This window comes from Leptodactylus fuscus, chromosome 2 (genome assembly GCF_031893055.1).
Source record: "Leptodactylus fuscus isolate aLepFus1 chromosome 2, aLepFus1.hap2, whole genome shotgun sequence".
In the NCBI taxonomy this organism is placed as follows: Eukaryota; Metazoa; Chordata; class Amphibia; order Anura; family Leptodactylidae; genus Leptodactylus; species Leptodactylus fuscus.
This window is the reverse complement of record NC_134266.1, coordinates 213,309,392-213,326,320: the sequence shown is the minus strand read 5'-3', so window position 1 is coordinate 213,326,320 and position 16,929 is coordinate 213,309,392. Positions and strand designations below refer to the sequence as shown.

The following is a 16,929-nucleotide window of genomic DNA, read 5'->3' as shown; positions in this document are numbered from 1 at the left end:
TGGAGGTAGGGGGGTGCTAGTGGTAACATTACAGTGAATACAATGCAATAATATTTTGTACAGTAATACTTACAGGAGACGTCTCCCCACATTTCCCATCTCTTCCCTTTGGACCGCCATGACTACTTCTTCCAGCTATGACTTGACTCTGTAAAGTTTGCAACACAGACATCTTTGACCCCTCACTTCTCCACGCATCCAACTATATAAAGAGAAAAACATGGCCTGCACATACCAACCTTATATATTGATCTAGTGCTTCTCAGCAAATATTACAATACCGAACATGAGGTTCTTAGTATACATATTGATCAATGTGCATAAGCCCACTAGCCATTTCACGGCAACCTCTTTATAGTGGGTCCCTACACTACTGGGCGCAGCGCTGCACAGCGACCGCCACAACCGCAACACAGCGCCCGCAGGGCAAGTGACCCAGTGGTCTGGCAACACCACTGCCACCAGACCAAGCCCCCAGGCTCTGGTCCACGCCACCCCATGGGCACAGCGCCACAGGAGCAGCAGACACCACGCAGCACCGCACTGTGTGAACAGATCTCAAAAATTCAACTTACCATATTGCCCCAGTCAAAGGACTGAGAGCTAGTAGGTGGGTCCCTTTTTGCAGTCTCCTGCTAATTAAAAACATCTGGGCAAAATGGGCCCATCGGGAGGGTGGGTGCTATGTCAAAAGTTCACCACGGCGCCCAGCCATTCCTAGTTATGACAAGTTAATCAGATATTGTGTTTGTAAGTTTCTGTGGGACACTCACTGAGCTCTGAACTTGCGGCTTCATTAACAACCATGTCTTAGAAAGGAGCACAAAAATCTTGAAAATAGAACTTTTTGGAATAAAAGAATCAATTCCAAAATCAGTCATTTACCTAGTGCAATACAAGCCTCTCTAGAAACATAGACACGTGATTGATTCAAAGACAAGGATACTAAAGGAGGGGGTCAAACTATATTAGCCATGTAATATGTTTTTGTTTATTCAGTGAAAACAAATTATTTAAAAAAAAATACACAATGCCTTTCATTTGACCATATATGAATAATATAAAACGCATATAAAACATGTTCAAGTACTACACTGTTTCATGTATAATGCAGAATTTCCTTTGGATGTTGTTGTGTGACTGAGCCATCATATCAGTTTGTCATATGTGTCTTGTGGCCTTGTTGACCTCAGCCATGGTAGGGTAATGTCTAGAACTGTCAGATTTTACTGCCTGTTGTGCACCAACAACCTCTTTCCCTTGAAAATTGTTCCATTTATCCTGGATCATCCATTATATGTATATTCAATAAATGTCTACCCCTGAATGTCTGTACGGTATCACCTTCATTATTATATCTGCTTATGCTGCATAAGGAGACCTGACATAAGCACTGATCCGCGTGATATAGTATGATGCTCCTTGTGACCTTTAAACATCTTGTGCCTCAGAAAACCACAATTAGGTTTGGTAATAATGATAGTTGGATATCATTGTTATAAAGAACTAATATTATGGATGCTGCATACATTATGGAAATGCATTTTACACTCTGTTTTATGCTACAGGAGCAAGGATTCCTGAACAAAATGACTCGGACACAAAAATATATCCTTCAAAAGCAATAGAAGAACGTAAGTGATTGTCATTTACAGTGACGTCGGGGGTGAAACGTGTTGGAGTTGAGGATTGGAGGTCATGACTGATATTCCTGCTGTCAGTGGGTATTGTACAGATTAGTTTATATAGATAATCTTGGTTGTTATTTTCCCCATATAGACTTACCCCATATCTATTAACACTATGCATTTTTATTTATGAATTGTGGATATCTCTCCTAGTATAAACCATAATTTATTATTGTGGATCACGAATATAAATTTGACTCTGTATATTTAACGCATAATCCATTTTCACTCTATACAATACCTATCTTCATATGTATAATTTATTAATGCTCTGTATTGTTTATGACCTATTGATATTTATTAGAGATGAGCGAGTAGTGAAATATTCGAAAACTTGATTCGAGTAGACCTCAATATTTGACTCTTCGTTTGAATATCGAATCCCATTATATTCTATTGGAAAAACATGCTCGTTTCAGGGAAACCAAAATTCGACCAATTGGAGTCACCAAGTCCACAATGACACCTCTGGAATGCAACTGGGACAGCAGGGGAAGCATGCCTGGCGGCATCTAACACGCCCAAGTCCCAGTATTATTATTATTATTATTACTGCTACGACTACTACTGATTTAGCTAGCCAATGCCTGTATACGTTTTTTTTTTTTTCCAATGCCTATGTTGTCCTAGTTCCTGTCCCACCTCCCCTGCATAGTAATTGGTGTAAAAAAGCGCCAGAGAAAGTGGGAGGGGAATCGAATTTTTACTGTGTTTACCGCGTGGTATTCGACCGAGTACGAGTATCTTGAATACCATAGTATTCGATGGAATACCTACTCGATTGAATACTACTCGATCATCTCTAATATTTATCTACTATATATATGGACAAAAGTCATTAATTGTTTTAATACAGTAGTTTATGGGATTTGTTAGCCATGACCTCCTCTCTGTCTCCAGCGTGTGTGTTTTTAACATTTTTTTTATAGTCATTTATTTTGTCCTTTTTATTAGTATTTAATAAACATGATGAATTTTAACAGCGAAAATGTGTAGTTGTTTTCGTACTGATGGGATTTTTCGCTGGGACATATACAGTATATATAGGAAGATATTGGCTTTAGGCTAAGGCCCCACGGGATGGCCAAAAAGCGCTGCGGGAAAAACCGCTGCAGTAATGCATTGTGGTTCTTCCTGCAATGCTATAAACAAAAGTTTGCATAGTTTTCCTCCATAGACTTTCTGTTAAAATTATACCTATGGGGAAACTGCCAGCATTTCTGTATGTTTAATTGACATACTGCAATTTCCAAAACCGCACCAGTTTTGGAAATTGCTGCGCGTCCGCACCATGGTTTTTACCGCAAAGTGGGGATGGGATTCACTAGAATCGCTTTGCCATTACTGTAAAACGCTGTGATTTTTCCCACAGCATTTCCGTCGCGAGCAAATTGCAGCGTTTCAGTCCCGTGGGGTCCCCGGCCTGAGGCTAAGGACTAACCTTGTCGAAATGCAAAGGTTTTTAGTGGATAAAACAGTATGTTTTACAATACCAGCAAAGTAAATATGATTTTGAGCAATATCATCTACACACTGCAGAAAAAATGCTGTGGAAAAGTTGACTTTTAAGAGTTCACACTGAATTTTTTGGTCCATATTTTGATGCAGAATCCGCCTCAAAATCAGCCTCCAAAAAATGCCTCCTAATAGAACTCTATTGGGAGGCTGATTTTGAGGTGTATTCAGCGTCAAAATCAGCTCCAAAAACTCCGTATGTACTCACACTAAAAAACACATGCATTTTTGAAATATACAGCATGTCAATTTTACATCTGTAAACAGAGGGCTTTCCCTATGGATTTAATATGGAAAGAAAAAAAGCAATAAAAAATGCTACAGAAAAACCATGTGATTTGGTTCGCTGCATGGGGCCTTAGCTTTAATTTGTCTGTTCCCTATATGGGGAGATCAGTACTATAAACACATTGCAGTTGAGGGAGTTTCATACAGGTTTTGCACTGTATCCCAGAAGCTTTATGTTATGCCTCTCCATGCGCCCAATTTAATTTCATCAGAAGACAGTCAATGCACAACATCTAGTAATTGTAGGTAATAAGTAGATAATAGTAGAATGTGAAAATGAGAATACATTCCCTACAGCCTCCATTTTCTCTGCAAAACAGATAGATTATCTCTCGATGAATTACTGATGATTGTACTGGCCAAAATATCTGTGCAGGTGTAGCGAGTATAATACAAGTACTTATGAGGGAAGAGAGATGTCATTTCAGGTGCAGGGTAAGGCAGCTGAATGGTTTGGCACACTTCTGATTTTAGCTATTCATTTAATATGAAATAGTTTGGAGTTGACCTTCATCATGTGAATCATTCATTATAATAGACCCTGGCAAAGCGCCAAGAGCCATCCAGCCGAGTCTTCTGACTACACATACATTATTGAAACATTTACAGATTGATGTTCTAGAGAAGATGTCCATTTTTTTTTTTTAATTTTCTATTAAGAATGCTGAGCACAAACGCTCTTGGTCCAATATTGAAGCCTTAGAACATCTCTGCTGTCTGATCATTCCTATAAAAGTGAATATTGATACATACAATTGAAAGCTGACCACTAGCGAGGAGTCAGAGCTTCCAGCCATCTCTCAGATCATAACAATCTAGATCACACATTTGTAAAATGCCTCTAAAGCCTCACAATGTAATATATATCCACTATATGACTTTTATTTATTTTCATACCTTTTATGTCCCCTAGGCTCAGTCACCAGTGGACACACAGTAGAACAAGGGGCTTCAGGGTTTGAACATGACGGTACTAAGACACAGGTGAGTGAATCACCGACACAAGCTCTTAAGAGTGGATGCCCAGTTAACCTCATTTGGAAAGGTTGTGCATATACCCTCACTGCCTACATGAAATGTGTGTATATAAATACACAATGTTTCAGCTGTTTACCTTCTCCTTCCTTCCCTACTATGGTTAGCTTCACGTCTGCATTCGGGAATTCAGTCCGACATTTTTTCAGGCGTTAACCAGGCGGACCCCATTATGGTCTATGGAGTCCACAGGTTTCTGCAGGTAACAGTTTAAGGCTAAGGCCCCACGGGAAGGAAACGCGGCGTGAACGCACTGCGGTTCTTTCCGCAGCGCTTTCAACAGAAAGTTTGCGGAGTTTTCCTCTGCGGACTTTCTGTTACAATTATATCTATGGGAAAGCCTCTGGCTTTTCCGAAGATATAATTGACATGCTGCGATTTCCAAAGCCACAACGGCTTTGCAAATCCCAGCATGTCCGCACTGCATTCTTTTCTGCAAAGTGGGCATGGGATTCGCATGAATCCCATCCTCTTTGCTTGCACTGTAAAACGCCGCGATTTTTCCCGTAGCGTCTCCACTACAGGCAAATCGCGGCGTTTATGTCCCATGGGGCCCCGGCCTTAGTGGATTGGATTTCTGTTTTTTTGGGTCCACAAGAGGAACCAAAGAATAGAAAACCCAACGCAGGTCTGAACCTAGCATTAGCATTCACTCTGAAATCTCTATGTCCATCTTGATATGGACTACAGACTACACATAGTTATAGAAGTCTACATATAACAAGGAGCTGAGAGAGACTAAGGGAGAGACTAGGTTGACACTGCACTTACAATTGTGTCACACAAAGATTTTTGTGGCAGTTTTTGCTATCATAATTTGAGTCAAAGCCATAAGTGGCGTTAAAATAAAAGGGAACTACATATATAAAGGAATACTGTATAAAAGAAGGACTAAAAGATTGGAAAAAGCATAGCAGTTTTCTTTTAAAAACAACACTACATTGTCTACAGGTTGCTTGAGGTATTGAATCTCAGCTCATTCATTTCAAGGAATCTCAGCTCCAATGACGTACACAAACCATGGATAGAGGGAGTGCTGTTTTTGAAGAGAACAGACAAGTTTTTCTATTTCTGGACATCCCTTTAGCTTCTTCTTACTGCTGGATCAATACAGGTCAATACTTCCCAATATACGCCATGAGTGATCCTGGGACTGTTTCTATAGGAGAGAGAGTATGACGTACTGTGTGCAATGTATGACCACCAGTTTCCATCCATCATCTCAGGGTGAACTGCAAACCAGATTTGGTGGATAGAAGTTGCAGAAAAAAAAACTATAAAAAAGAAAAACTATAGAATATAAGAACCACACACAGCAGCTTACCCTGAGAAATCACTTGAAGAGATAGGTACGCTTTAACTATTCAACTATTGACATTTTATAGAGATTTTTTGCACACATCTGCTTTAATTAAGGTCTTATATTTCACCATAATATTAACCACTTGGCAACATGTGACTTAATAGTATGGTACAGCTGCAATCTGCCATACTATTACATTCAGCTAACACCCTGCTCTAGCACTCACGGTTGGAAGTGAGCTTGGCATCTAAGAGGTTGTTCTGACTATTACACCCCTGATCAGATCAAAACTCTAACCCCTCGTTCACATCTACGTTTGTATTCCGTTTGGGGGAGTCCGAACGGAATACCAAACGCAATTGCAAGCGCTGTGTAGTAAAAGCACACAGACCACATAGACTAGAATGGGTTCGTGTGCTTGCCGCTTGCTGCCCGCACAAATCATGCGGACAGGAAAGTAGATTGTGAACTACTATGCTGTCTACATGTTCTGTGTGGAGATCTGGTGGCAAGCACACGGACCCCATTATAGTCTATGGGGATCTGTGTGCTTTTACTGCACAGCGCTTGCAATTGCGTTTGATATTCCATTTGGGGGGGGTCCCCATGCGGACTCCCCCGAATGGAATACAAACATAGATGGGAACCAACCCTTAAAAAAATACATGATTAAATTAAGCTAAAAAATACTTCTTTCCTAAATAAAATTAAAGAGGACCTTTCATCAGATCGGGCACATGCAGTTTTATATACTGCTGGAAAGCTGACAGTGTGCTGAATTCAGCGCACTGTCGGCTTTCCCGATCTGTGCCCGGTGTAAAGCGCTATCGGTCCCGGTACCATAGTGCTTTACAGTCAGAAGGGCGTTTCTGACACTTAGCCAGGGACGCCCTTCTGCCCAGCAGCGCCTATCGCGCTGTACTGTGGAGCGGGGAGGAACGCCCCCTCCCGCTGCTCACACAGCTCGTCCATAGCCGAGTGTTATCAGGAGAGGGAGGGGGGAGTTCCTCCCCGCTCCACAGCACAGCGTGATAGGCGCTGCTGGGCAGAAGGGCGTCCCTGGCTAAGTGTCAGAAACGCCCTTCTGACTGTAAAGCGCTACGGTACTGGGACCGATAGCACTTTGCACCGGGCACAGATCGGGAAAGCCGATAGTGCGCTGAATTCAGCGCACTGTCAGCTTTCCAGCAGTATATAAAACTGCATGTGCCCGATCTGATGAAAGGTCCTCTTTAAGTATTATGTACAATGAAACTGTACAATGGAACTAAAACATTATTAATTCCACACGGTGAACACATTTAAAAAAAAAAAAGCAATGTCAGAATTGATTTTTTTAACGCCATGTATTTAGGGTTCATAAACTCAATAACGTATAGATAAATTAGTATGATGGTATTAGATCATCAGAAAAGTATGAAAATACAAAAAAAAATTGCAACCTGTTAAGGTCAAAACTGGCTACAGTAAGAAGGAAAATATGTAAACTGTGCATATCAGCATATCAGAATACATCCAAATATAGAGATTATCAGGAAAAAGACCCCAGAACTGACCCCCAGAACGTTTCAAAAACCTGGAAAAGTAGTGTGGATTGTGTGTATCCAATATACTCCTCACAGCTTATATATTCACTTTCACCATCTGCTATGGATATAATTCTAGAAGAATGCTCAATATGCCTTTTGATAAATTCTTTAATGGGTACAGTTTTCAAAATACGGTCAATTCCTACGGGATTCCACATTACAGGCACATTAGGGGCTCTTCAATGTGACATGGTGTCCAAAACCAAACTAAATCTGTGCTCTAAAAGCCAAACAGCGCTCCTTTATATCTATATCCTCCTATATACCCAAACTGCAGTTTATGCCCACATAATGACATTGTTGTACACAGGATAACCCACATAACAGTGTTGTATGGGGGAATAAGCTGCTGGTTGGGCACAGGAGGAAGCGCAGTGCTATTTCGAGAGCAGATTTAAAGGGTTTGATGTGTGGATGCCATGCCACTTTTCCTGAAATGCCAGTAAAGTGAGTACCTGGGGTCTCCCATTTCGGAAACTACACCCCTCAAGAAATGTATCCAGGAGTATAGTGAGTATTTTTAACTCCCACATGTTGCATTAATATATTTTCAGAAATGAATTTGCAGCTGGTGGTGAAAAGTTGAAAATGTGCAATTTTTCCAAAAATATCAGCGCAATATATTGTGCCCAACTTGTGTAAGAGATGAACACTCCAAAAGCTATTATGTTAGGGATAATCTGCTTAACAGATTTTGGAGTGTGTGTCTCTACTAACATAAACTGGGGACATCATATTGGGCACTGAAATGGTGTATCATTGTAAAAATTTCAATTTTAACTTTTCATTTATCTTCTGCGCATTCATTTCTGGAATCTAAATTAATGCAACAAAAGCATGACACTTAATGCTTGCTACACACCTTGATACATTTTTGAGGTGTGTAGGTTACAAAATGGGGACATTTTTTGGGGAATTCCACTTTACTGGCACCTCCTGTGATTCTGCAAATGATTAGTTTGGGACTGATACAAATTATTAACATCAACTAATTTGAGTGGTATTTTCCTCTTTTAACCGCTTGTGAAAATGAAAAATTGTGGCTAAAGTGACATTTTGTTGGAAAAAAAAGGAAGTTTTCATTTTCACATCTCAATGTTAGGGAGCCTTCACATGGAGTAACGACGGGCTCAATGTGTGCTTACTTTTACTGCCATAGAAATGCGAGGGCAGCGTTTACGTCGCTTTTACGTCGCGTTTACGCTGCATTTTTTTTACTATGAGCGTTTACGCGGCGTTTGCGGCTGCAAATGTAGCCTACTATATTAATTCTTAGAAACAAAAAATGTGAAGCCAATATAAGGAGTGACAAGAAATAGTTAAAAGCTACTAACATCTGAGTGCACTATCAGTGTACAGCAGTCAATTGCACCCAATTTAGCTATCCTAAAAAATTGTTGGTGCTTAGTATCTACATTAGAGATGAGCAAGTACTGTTCGGATCAGCCGATCCGAACAGCATGCTCCATAGAAATGAATGGATGCACCTGGTACTTCCACTTTGACGGCGGCCGGCCGCTTAACCCCCCGCGTGCCGGCTACGTCCATTCATTTCTATGCGAGCGTGCTGTTCGGATCGGCTGATCCGAACAGTACTCGCTCATCTCTAATCTACATCTGTGGTCTCCAGCCAGGGCTTTCCAGCAGTTGCAAGACTACAACTCTTAGCATACCCTGACAATTGTAGGTTGTAGACTACTGGTCTAAGATAAATCTCACATGCAGTGATCCATTTATTTTGATATAGAATTACAGAATATAACATTCATGATACATTTCATATATAAAAACATTTTTTATTTGATATAAATTAGTGAAAGTATCACATATTTCCTATAAGATAAACTTACTGTATGTTATATATGTAGATTTTGAGTATTTATTATATATTAAGGGGAGTCTACAACCTCCCCCAGAGCACATTACAGTGATATACCATATATATATATATATATATATATATATATATATATATATATATATATATACCTTATACCATATATACTGTAAAGTACAGTGCCTTGCAAAATCTTTCACATTTTGTCACTTTTCAATCACAAGCTTAAATGTATTTTATGGAAATTTTAAGTGATAGACCAACACAAAGTACCAGATAATTGTGAAGTGGAAAGAAAATGATACATGGTTATTAAAATTGTAATAAAAAAAAAATCTGAAAAATGTGACTTGCAAAAGTCTTTAGCCCCTAGATCAATACTTTGTAAGCCACATTTCGCTACAACTACAGCTGTAAGCCTTTTGGGATATGTCTGTACCAGTTTTGTTCATCTAAAGACAGAGATTTTTTTCCCATTCTTCTTTGCAAAATAGCTCAAGCTCAGCCAGATTGGGTGGAGAGCGTCTGTAAACAGCAATTTTCTTGTCTTTGATCTAAACCATTCCACTGCAGCTCTGGCTTTATGCTTAGGGTCATTGCCTTGCTGGAAGGTGAATCTCCTTACCAGTAGCTTCAAATAGGTTTTCTTCCAGGATTGCCCTGTATTTATCCCCATCGATCTTCCCATCAGCTCTGACTAGCTTCCCTGTCCCTGCTGATGAAAAGCCTCCCCACAGCATGATGCTGCCACCACCATGCGTCACAGCGGGGTTGGTGTGTTCAGGGTGATGAGCAGTGTTATTTATCTGCCCCACATAGTGATTTGCATTTAGGCCAAGTAGTTCAACTTTGATCTCATCTGACCAGACATTTGCTGTAATGACAAAAAAAAAAAAACACGGCACTGAGCCGATCCTGGTGTTATACCCTTAATAAAGGGGAAAATATTAAGATTAGACAGGTGACTGCTCACCTGGTTTGGTTGTGTGAAACACTACAACCAATGTGCATATCAACCAATATGGTTAGGGAGGGCAGCTGCTAGTCTCTGTCACTGGGATGTCAGGACAAATGGAAAGGATGGACCGGCCTCCAAGGGGACAGCCAAAAAAAAACAGCCCTCACCTGGATAGATGTAGAAGGCAAATTTATTTGGTCATTGGCCCACCGAGGCAGGATTTATATTGCACTTGAAAAAGGGCAATAAGGCCGAAAGTTTCCTTCTACATCTATCCGGGTGAGTGTTGTTTTTTTTGGCTGTCCCTTTGGAGGCCGGTCCATCCAGACATTTGCTGTGTCCTGTCCTGTTCTGGTCATATGGCTTGTGGCAAACTGCAATTTGCACTTCTTATGTCTTCCCTAAAGGCCAGATTTGTGCAGTGAACAACTTATAGTTGTCCTGTGGACTGATTCTCCCACCTGAGCGGTGGATTTCTGCAGCTCCTGCAGAGTGACCATGGGCCTCTTGGCAGCTTCTCTGACCAGTGCTTTCCTTGCTCAATCTGTCAGTTTAGGTGTACAGCCATGTCTAGGTAGGTTTTGCAGTTGTAGAATACTTTTTCCATTTTTGGATGATGGATTGAACAGTGATCCTGTGGATGCTCAAAGCTTGGGATATATTGTATAACTTAACCATTTAAACTCCTCCACAGCATTATCTCTGAGTTCCTTGGTCTTCTTGATGCTGTTTGTTCACTAGTGTTCTCTAGCAAACTACTAAGGCCTTAACAGAACAAGTGCATTTATACTGAAACTAAATTACACATAGCTGGACTCTATTGACTAATTAAGTAACTTCTGAAGACAATTGATTGCCCTGGATTTTATTTAGGGGTATCAGAGTACAGGGGGCGAAATACTTTTGCACTTCACACTTCTCGGATTTTTATTTGATTTAAATTTTGAAAATTATGTACCTATATCGTTCCATTTCACAATTTCACAATCTGCTACTTTGTGTTGGTCTATCACTTAAAATCTCAATAAAATACATTTAAGTTTGTGGTTGTAAAGTGACAAAATATGTGAAAACGTTCAAAGGGTATGAATACTTTTGCTGTTCGAGTAGGAAAGATGATGTCGTAGCCTGGATGGTAGGGGTCTGATTGGCAATAGCAGTGCTCCAGGAAGCCAAAGGCCCGTCCTAAGAGCACTAAGTGCCTCATTGTATAACACTTCAAAGTTGTTTTTCTGTAAATCTAATCTCCGAAATTGACATACATAAGAAAGGTATGTTGTTTATCACTGAGATGTTCTCTGTAACTCTACAGTAAGTGGTGGCAGTTGAATATGTTTGGGGGAGGTGATAGACTCCCTTTAATGTTGATGCTAGCTTTATATGTACACTTGACCTGATATTCAGTTGGATGTTAAGAATGCATGGAGGGAAACCATGGCAAATATAATGACTTTTAAGAAAAGCAGCTAAAAGGGAATGCACATAGTGTAGCTGTATGTTAAATTATACGTTCACTTGTAAAAATCATTTCAAGGTTTATATGTAATATTCATAATTTGTGAATTCATTACATTACTCAGATTGGACTGATTTCTACTTACCATTTGTATTACAGTTTGAAGTTTTCTATTGAACTGGTTTCTGGAAAATCAAATTGTAATTACAGTATTTTTATTAACCTCGGATTCACAGTCCCCGTTTGCACTATTACAACTACCAAACCTATGAAGAATAATAGGTAGAACAAATGATAATCAGCTTTATAGTATAACGTTATTATAGCATAAGCATTTTAGTGTTGATCATTTTGTGCAATCAAAATGAACAATTTTTGCAAATATTGCTCCTAAATTTTCAAAGTCTAAGGCCACATACATCAGAAAGCTGTGTGCTTTTGTTGCAGAATTTGCTGTATTTCATCAATGTGTGGCCTAATATTGGGGTACCAAGTAGCTAATCCTACTCACACACTGCAGAAAAATATTTGCAGTGGACAGACTGAGATTTCAAAAACTGTTGTGTTTTTGTAAATCGCAGCATGTCAATTATACCTACAGAAATGCTTCCGTTTTCCGTATAGGTATAGTTGAAGCAGAATGTCTGCAGAGTTCTGTGGCCTTAGCCTAAAGAAGCCTTCACATATGCGGTGTTGATGCAGCTTTTAAAGCCAAAATTAAGACAGAGGGAAGAAGTTTTTGAGTCTTTTGGCTTCAAAAACTGTATCAAAATGGCTCATGAGAAATTAATTGTTTGTATATGTATCTTCAAGTCAGCCATACATTATAACAGTCAAGACAACAGTTGTTTTTTATTTTTTAACTTCCCTCCTTCATTCCAAGCACCCAAGAGTTTATTTTGCCAAGAATAGTGGACTATGCTGCTACCATATGTCTTTGGCAGTAGTCTATCTCCAGTGAGAACAAGGGATATGGCTTGTAGCAATCCAGCAAACTATCAAGAAACAGTCTGGAGGCTCCCATGCAAATAAGATTGTTGGCTGATCTAGTCAAACTTGACAGGTTCTCCCAACCAGCTTTTAAAAGGGTTGGACACTTTCAGACCAATATTGAGAGATCCATTTTATTGTTTGTATTATAAAAAGTTGCACAATTTTCCAATATACTTTCTGTATCAATTCCTCACGGTTTTCTAGATCTCTGCTTTCTGTCATTCCCTCTGCTTACTCCCAGTGGATAAAAATCAGTCCATGGTCATGTGATTTACAGTGCATGGTCATGTGATTTACAGTCCATGGTCATGTGATGAGTACACAGGTACACAGCTCGTTATAGGCACAGCATAGTAATCAGACATCTGCCTGGTAACGAGCTGTTCACCTGTGTGTCTATCACATGACTATGGACTGATTTTTACCATAGTACATAGAGGTTGAATAAAGAAGATGTATACAAGCATGACTAGATACATAATGGGGCTAAGGTATATACTCAAATTATATTGTGTGCCCAACTGAATGTTTATGTCTATTCATCTTTTTTTTATATGTTTGTCTTTATCCTAGGCCCCACTAAGTTGTGAAGATGATCCTTTGAGAGAAATAGAAGCAGTCCCCTCAATATGTGAATTCTGTCACTTGCCTAAAAAAACATTTCCATCCATTGAACAACTTGCTTCAGAACCTGGCGGCATGGTAATTGTAGATGTAGATCGTGTTGGGCAATGCCACATTTTTTCCATATTGGCCTTTTGTTGTTTCATAGGTAACAGTCATCAAATAACCTTTGTAATAGATGACAAATGCCCCTACTGGTGTGTAGAGCTGCCTCTCATATATAATAAATAGAGATGAGCGTGTAGTACTCGATCAAGTAGGTATTCGATCGAATACTACAGTATTCAAAATACTCGTGCTCGATCAAGTACCACTCGACGTTCGAATGTAAAAGTTCGATGCAGAACCAGCATTGATTGGCCGAATGCTATACAGTCGGCCAATCAACGCTGGTTCTTCTCCTACCTTTAGAAGTCTTCTCCGTGCAGCTTCCCCGCGGCGTCTTCCGGCTCTTCATTCACTCTGCCAGGCATCGGGCCTGGGCAGAGCCGACTGCGCATGTAGTGCGGGCATGCGCAGTCAGCTCTGCCCAGGCACGATGCCTGGCAGAGTGAATGAAGAGCCGGAAGACACCGCGGGGATGCTGCAAGGAGAAGACTGCACGGAGGATCCAGCCCGACCCTCACTCATGGACTTGGTAAGTATAATTTGATCGAACGTTGCCTACCCCTGAAACGAGCATTTTCCCCCCATAGACTATAATAGGGTTCGATATTCGATTCGAGTAGTCGAATATTGAGGGTCTACTCGAAACGAATATCGAACCTCGGACATTTTACTGTTCGCTCATCTCTAATAATAAAGAGGCTAAGGGTGATCCCATACCAACCAATCACATTCCAGAGAACCCTGGTCGCTGCGGGGAACTGCTCCGCTTTTCTTTAGCACCAATTTCGATAACCTTCTTCCCTACTGACTAGCCTTTTCTGGTGACTGACTAGGTATTGTATTCCATCAATCCCTATTTACAATGAAGATGATGCAGTTCACACTTCACTGCTCCAGCCTATACCATGCCTTTCAGGGACTATGCATATCTGATGTGTACCAGTATACTGATAGGGTACTCTGTTGGCATCTGTAGTATACCTTCATTGCCCACTTAGAGAGTCTATAATTAGAGATGAGCGAACAGTGTTCTATCGAACACATGTTCGATCGGATATCAGGGTGTTCGCCATGTTCGAATCGAATCGAACACCACGTGGTAAAGTGCGCCAAAATTCGATTCCCCTCCCACCTTCCCTGGCGCCTTTTTTGCACCAATAACAGCGCAGGGGAGGTGGGACAGGAACTACGACACTGGGGGCATTGAAAAAAATTGGAAAAAGTCATTGGCTGCCGAAATCAGGTGACCTCCATTTTAGACGAATAGTGGATTTCAAATCCGGGTCATATGAGAATGTGAACTTTGTGACTATGAGACAGGGATAGCTGTACAGGCAGGGATAGCTAGGGATAACCTTTATTTAGGGGGGAATGTTATTAAAAATAACTTTTTGGGGCTCTATCGGGTGTGTAATTGTGATTTTTGTGAGATAAACTTTTTCCCATAGGGATGAATTGGCCAGCGCTGATTGGCCGAATTCCGTACTCTGGCCAATCAGTGCTGGCCAATGCATTCTATTAGCTTGATGAAGCAGAGTGTGCACAAGGGTTCAAGCGCACCCTCGGCTCTGATGTAGCAGAGCCGAGGCTGCACAAGGGTTCAAGTGCACCCTCGGCTCTCCTACATCAGAGCCGAGGGTGCGCTTGAACCCTTGTGCAGCCTCGGCTCTGCTACATCAGAGCCGAGGGTGCGCTTGAACCCTTGTGCACACTCTGCTTCATCAAGCTAATAGAATGCATTGGCCAGCACTGATTGGCCAGAGTACGGAATTCGGCCAATCAGCGCTGGCCAATGCATTCTATTAGCCCGATGAAGTAGAGCTGAATGTGTGTGCTAAGCACACACATTCAGCACTGCTTCATCACGCCAATACAATGCATTAGCCAGTGCTGATTGGCCAGAGTACGGAATTCGGCCAATCAGCGCTGGCTCTGCTGGAGGAGGCGGAGTCTAAGATCGCTCCACACCAGTCTCCATTCAGGTCCGACCTTAGACTCCGCCTCCTCCAGCAGAGCCAGCGCTGATTGGCCGAATTCCGTACTCTGGCCAATCAGCACTGGCTAATGCATTGTATTGGCTTGATGAAGCAGTGCTGAATGTGTGTGCTTAGCACACACATTCAGCTCTACTTCATCGGGCTAATAGAATGCATTGGCCAATCAGCGCTGGCCAATGCATTCTATTAGCGTGAACTGAGTTTGCACAGGGGTTCTAGTGCACCCTCGGCTCTGCTACATCAGATTGCTACATCTGATGTAGCAGTGCCGAGTGTGCATCAGATGTGTAGTTGAGCAAAACTGACTCAGCACTGCTAAGTCTGCATTCGCATAGGAATGCATTGGCCAGCCTTCGGCCAATCAGCGCTGGCTCTGCCGGAGGAGGCGGAGTCTAAGGTCGGACCTGAATGGAGACTGGTGTGGAGCGATCTTAGACTCCGCCTCCTCCAGCAGAGCCAGCGCTGATTGGCCGAATTCCGTACTCTGGCCAATCAGCACTGGCTAATGCATTGTATTGGCTTGATGAAGCAGTGCTGAATGTGTGTGCTTAGCACACACATTCAGCTCTACTTCATCGGGCTAATAGAATGCATTGGCCAGCGCTGATTGGCCGAATTCCGTACTCTGGCCAATCAGCACTGGCTAATGCATTGTATTGGCTTGATGAAGCAGTGCTGAATGTGTGTGCTTAGCACACACATTCAGCTCTACTTCATCGGGCTAATAGAATGCATTGGCCAATCAGCGCTGGCCAATGCATTCTATTAGCGTGAACTGAGTTTGCACAGGGGTTCTAGTGCACCCTCGGCTCTGCTACATCAGATTGCTACATCTGATGTAGCAGTGCCGAGTGTGCATCAGATGTGTAGTTGAGCAAAACTGACTCAGCACTGCTAAGTCTGCATTCGCATAGGAATGCATTGGCCAGCCTTCGGCCAATCAGCGCTGGCTCTGCCGGAGGAGGCGGAGTCTAAGGTCGGACCTGAATGGAGACTGGTGTGGAGCTATCTTAGACTCCGCCTCCTCCAGCAGAGCCAGCGCTGATTGGTCGAGTTCCGTACTCTGGCCAATCAGCACTGGCCAATGCATTTCTATGGGGAAAAGTTAGCTTGCGAAAATCGCAAACTGACAGGGATTTCCATGAAATAAAGTGACTTTTATGCCCCCAGACATGCTTCCCCTGCTGTCCCAGTGTCATTCCAGGGTGTTGGTATCATTTCCTGGGGTGTCATAGTGGACTTGGTGACCCTCCAGACACGAATTTGGGTTTCCCCCTTAACGAGTTTATGTTCCCCATAGACTATAATGGGGTTCGAAACCCATTCGAACACTCGAACAGTGAGCGGCTGTTCGAATCGAATTTCGAACCTCGAACATTTTAGTGTTCGCTCATCTCTATCTATAATAGAATCAATATGTAGATTCTTCATCGTCCACTGCTACCTGACCTAAGACATATGCATCTTACATTTAATCCTCCTTTGTATTGAGGCACGCTCTCCTCTAGCGCTGTACACATGACATCATGTATCCTTCA

At 41.7% G+C, this 16,929-nt stretch overlaps 1 protein-coding gene across 1 annotated transcript in view; it reads left to right on the top strand.

Annotated features, from left to right (window-relative positions):
• Positions 1-1,415: 1,415 nt before the first annotated feature.
• The window catches only part of ERICH6B (glutamate rich 6B), a 102,103-nt gene continuing 86,589 nt past the window's right edge, over positions 1,416-16,929 (top strand). The window contains exons 1-4 of the mRNA XM_075263135.1: positions 1,416-1,470; positions 1,569-1,634; positions 4,405-4,475; positions 13,236-13,364. Of these exons, the coding sequence (XP_075119236.1) occupies positions 1,416-1,470; positions 1,569-1,634; positions 4,405-4,475; positions 13,236-13,364 (321 nt within the window). The remainder of the gene's footprint in view (positions 1,471-1,568; positions 1,635-4,404; positions 4,476-13,235; positions 13,365-16,929) is intronic.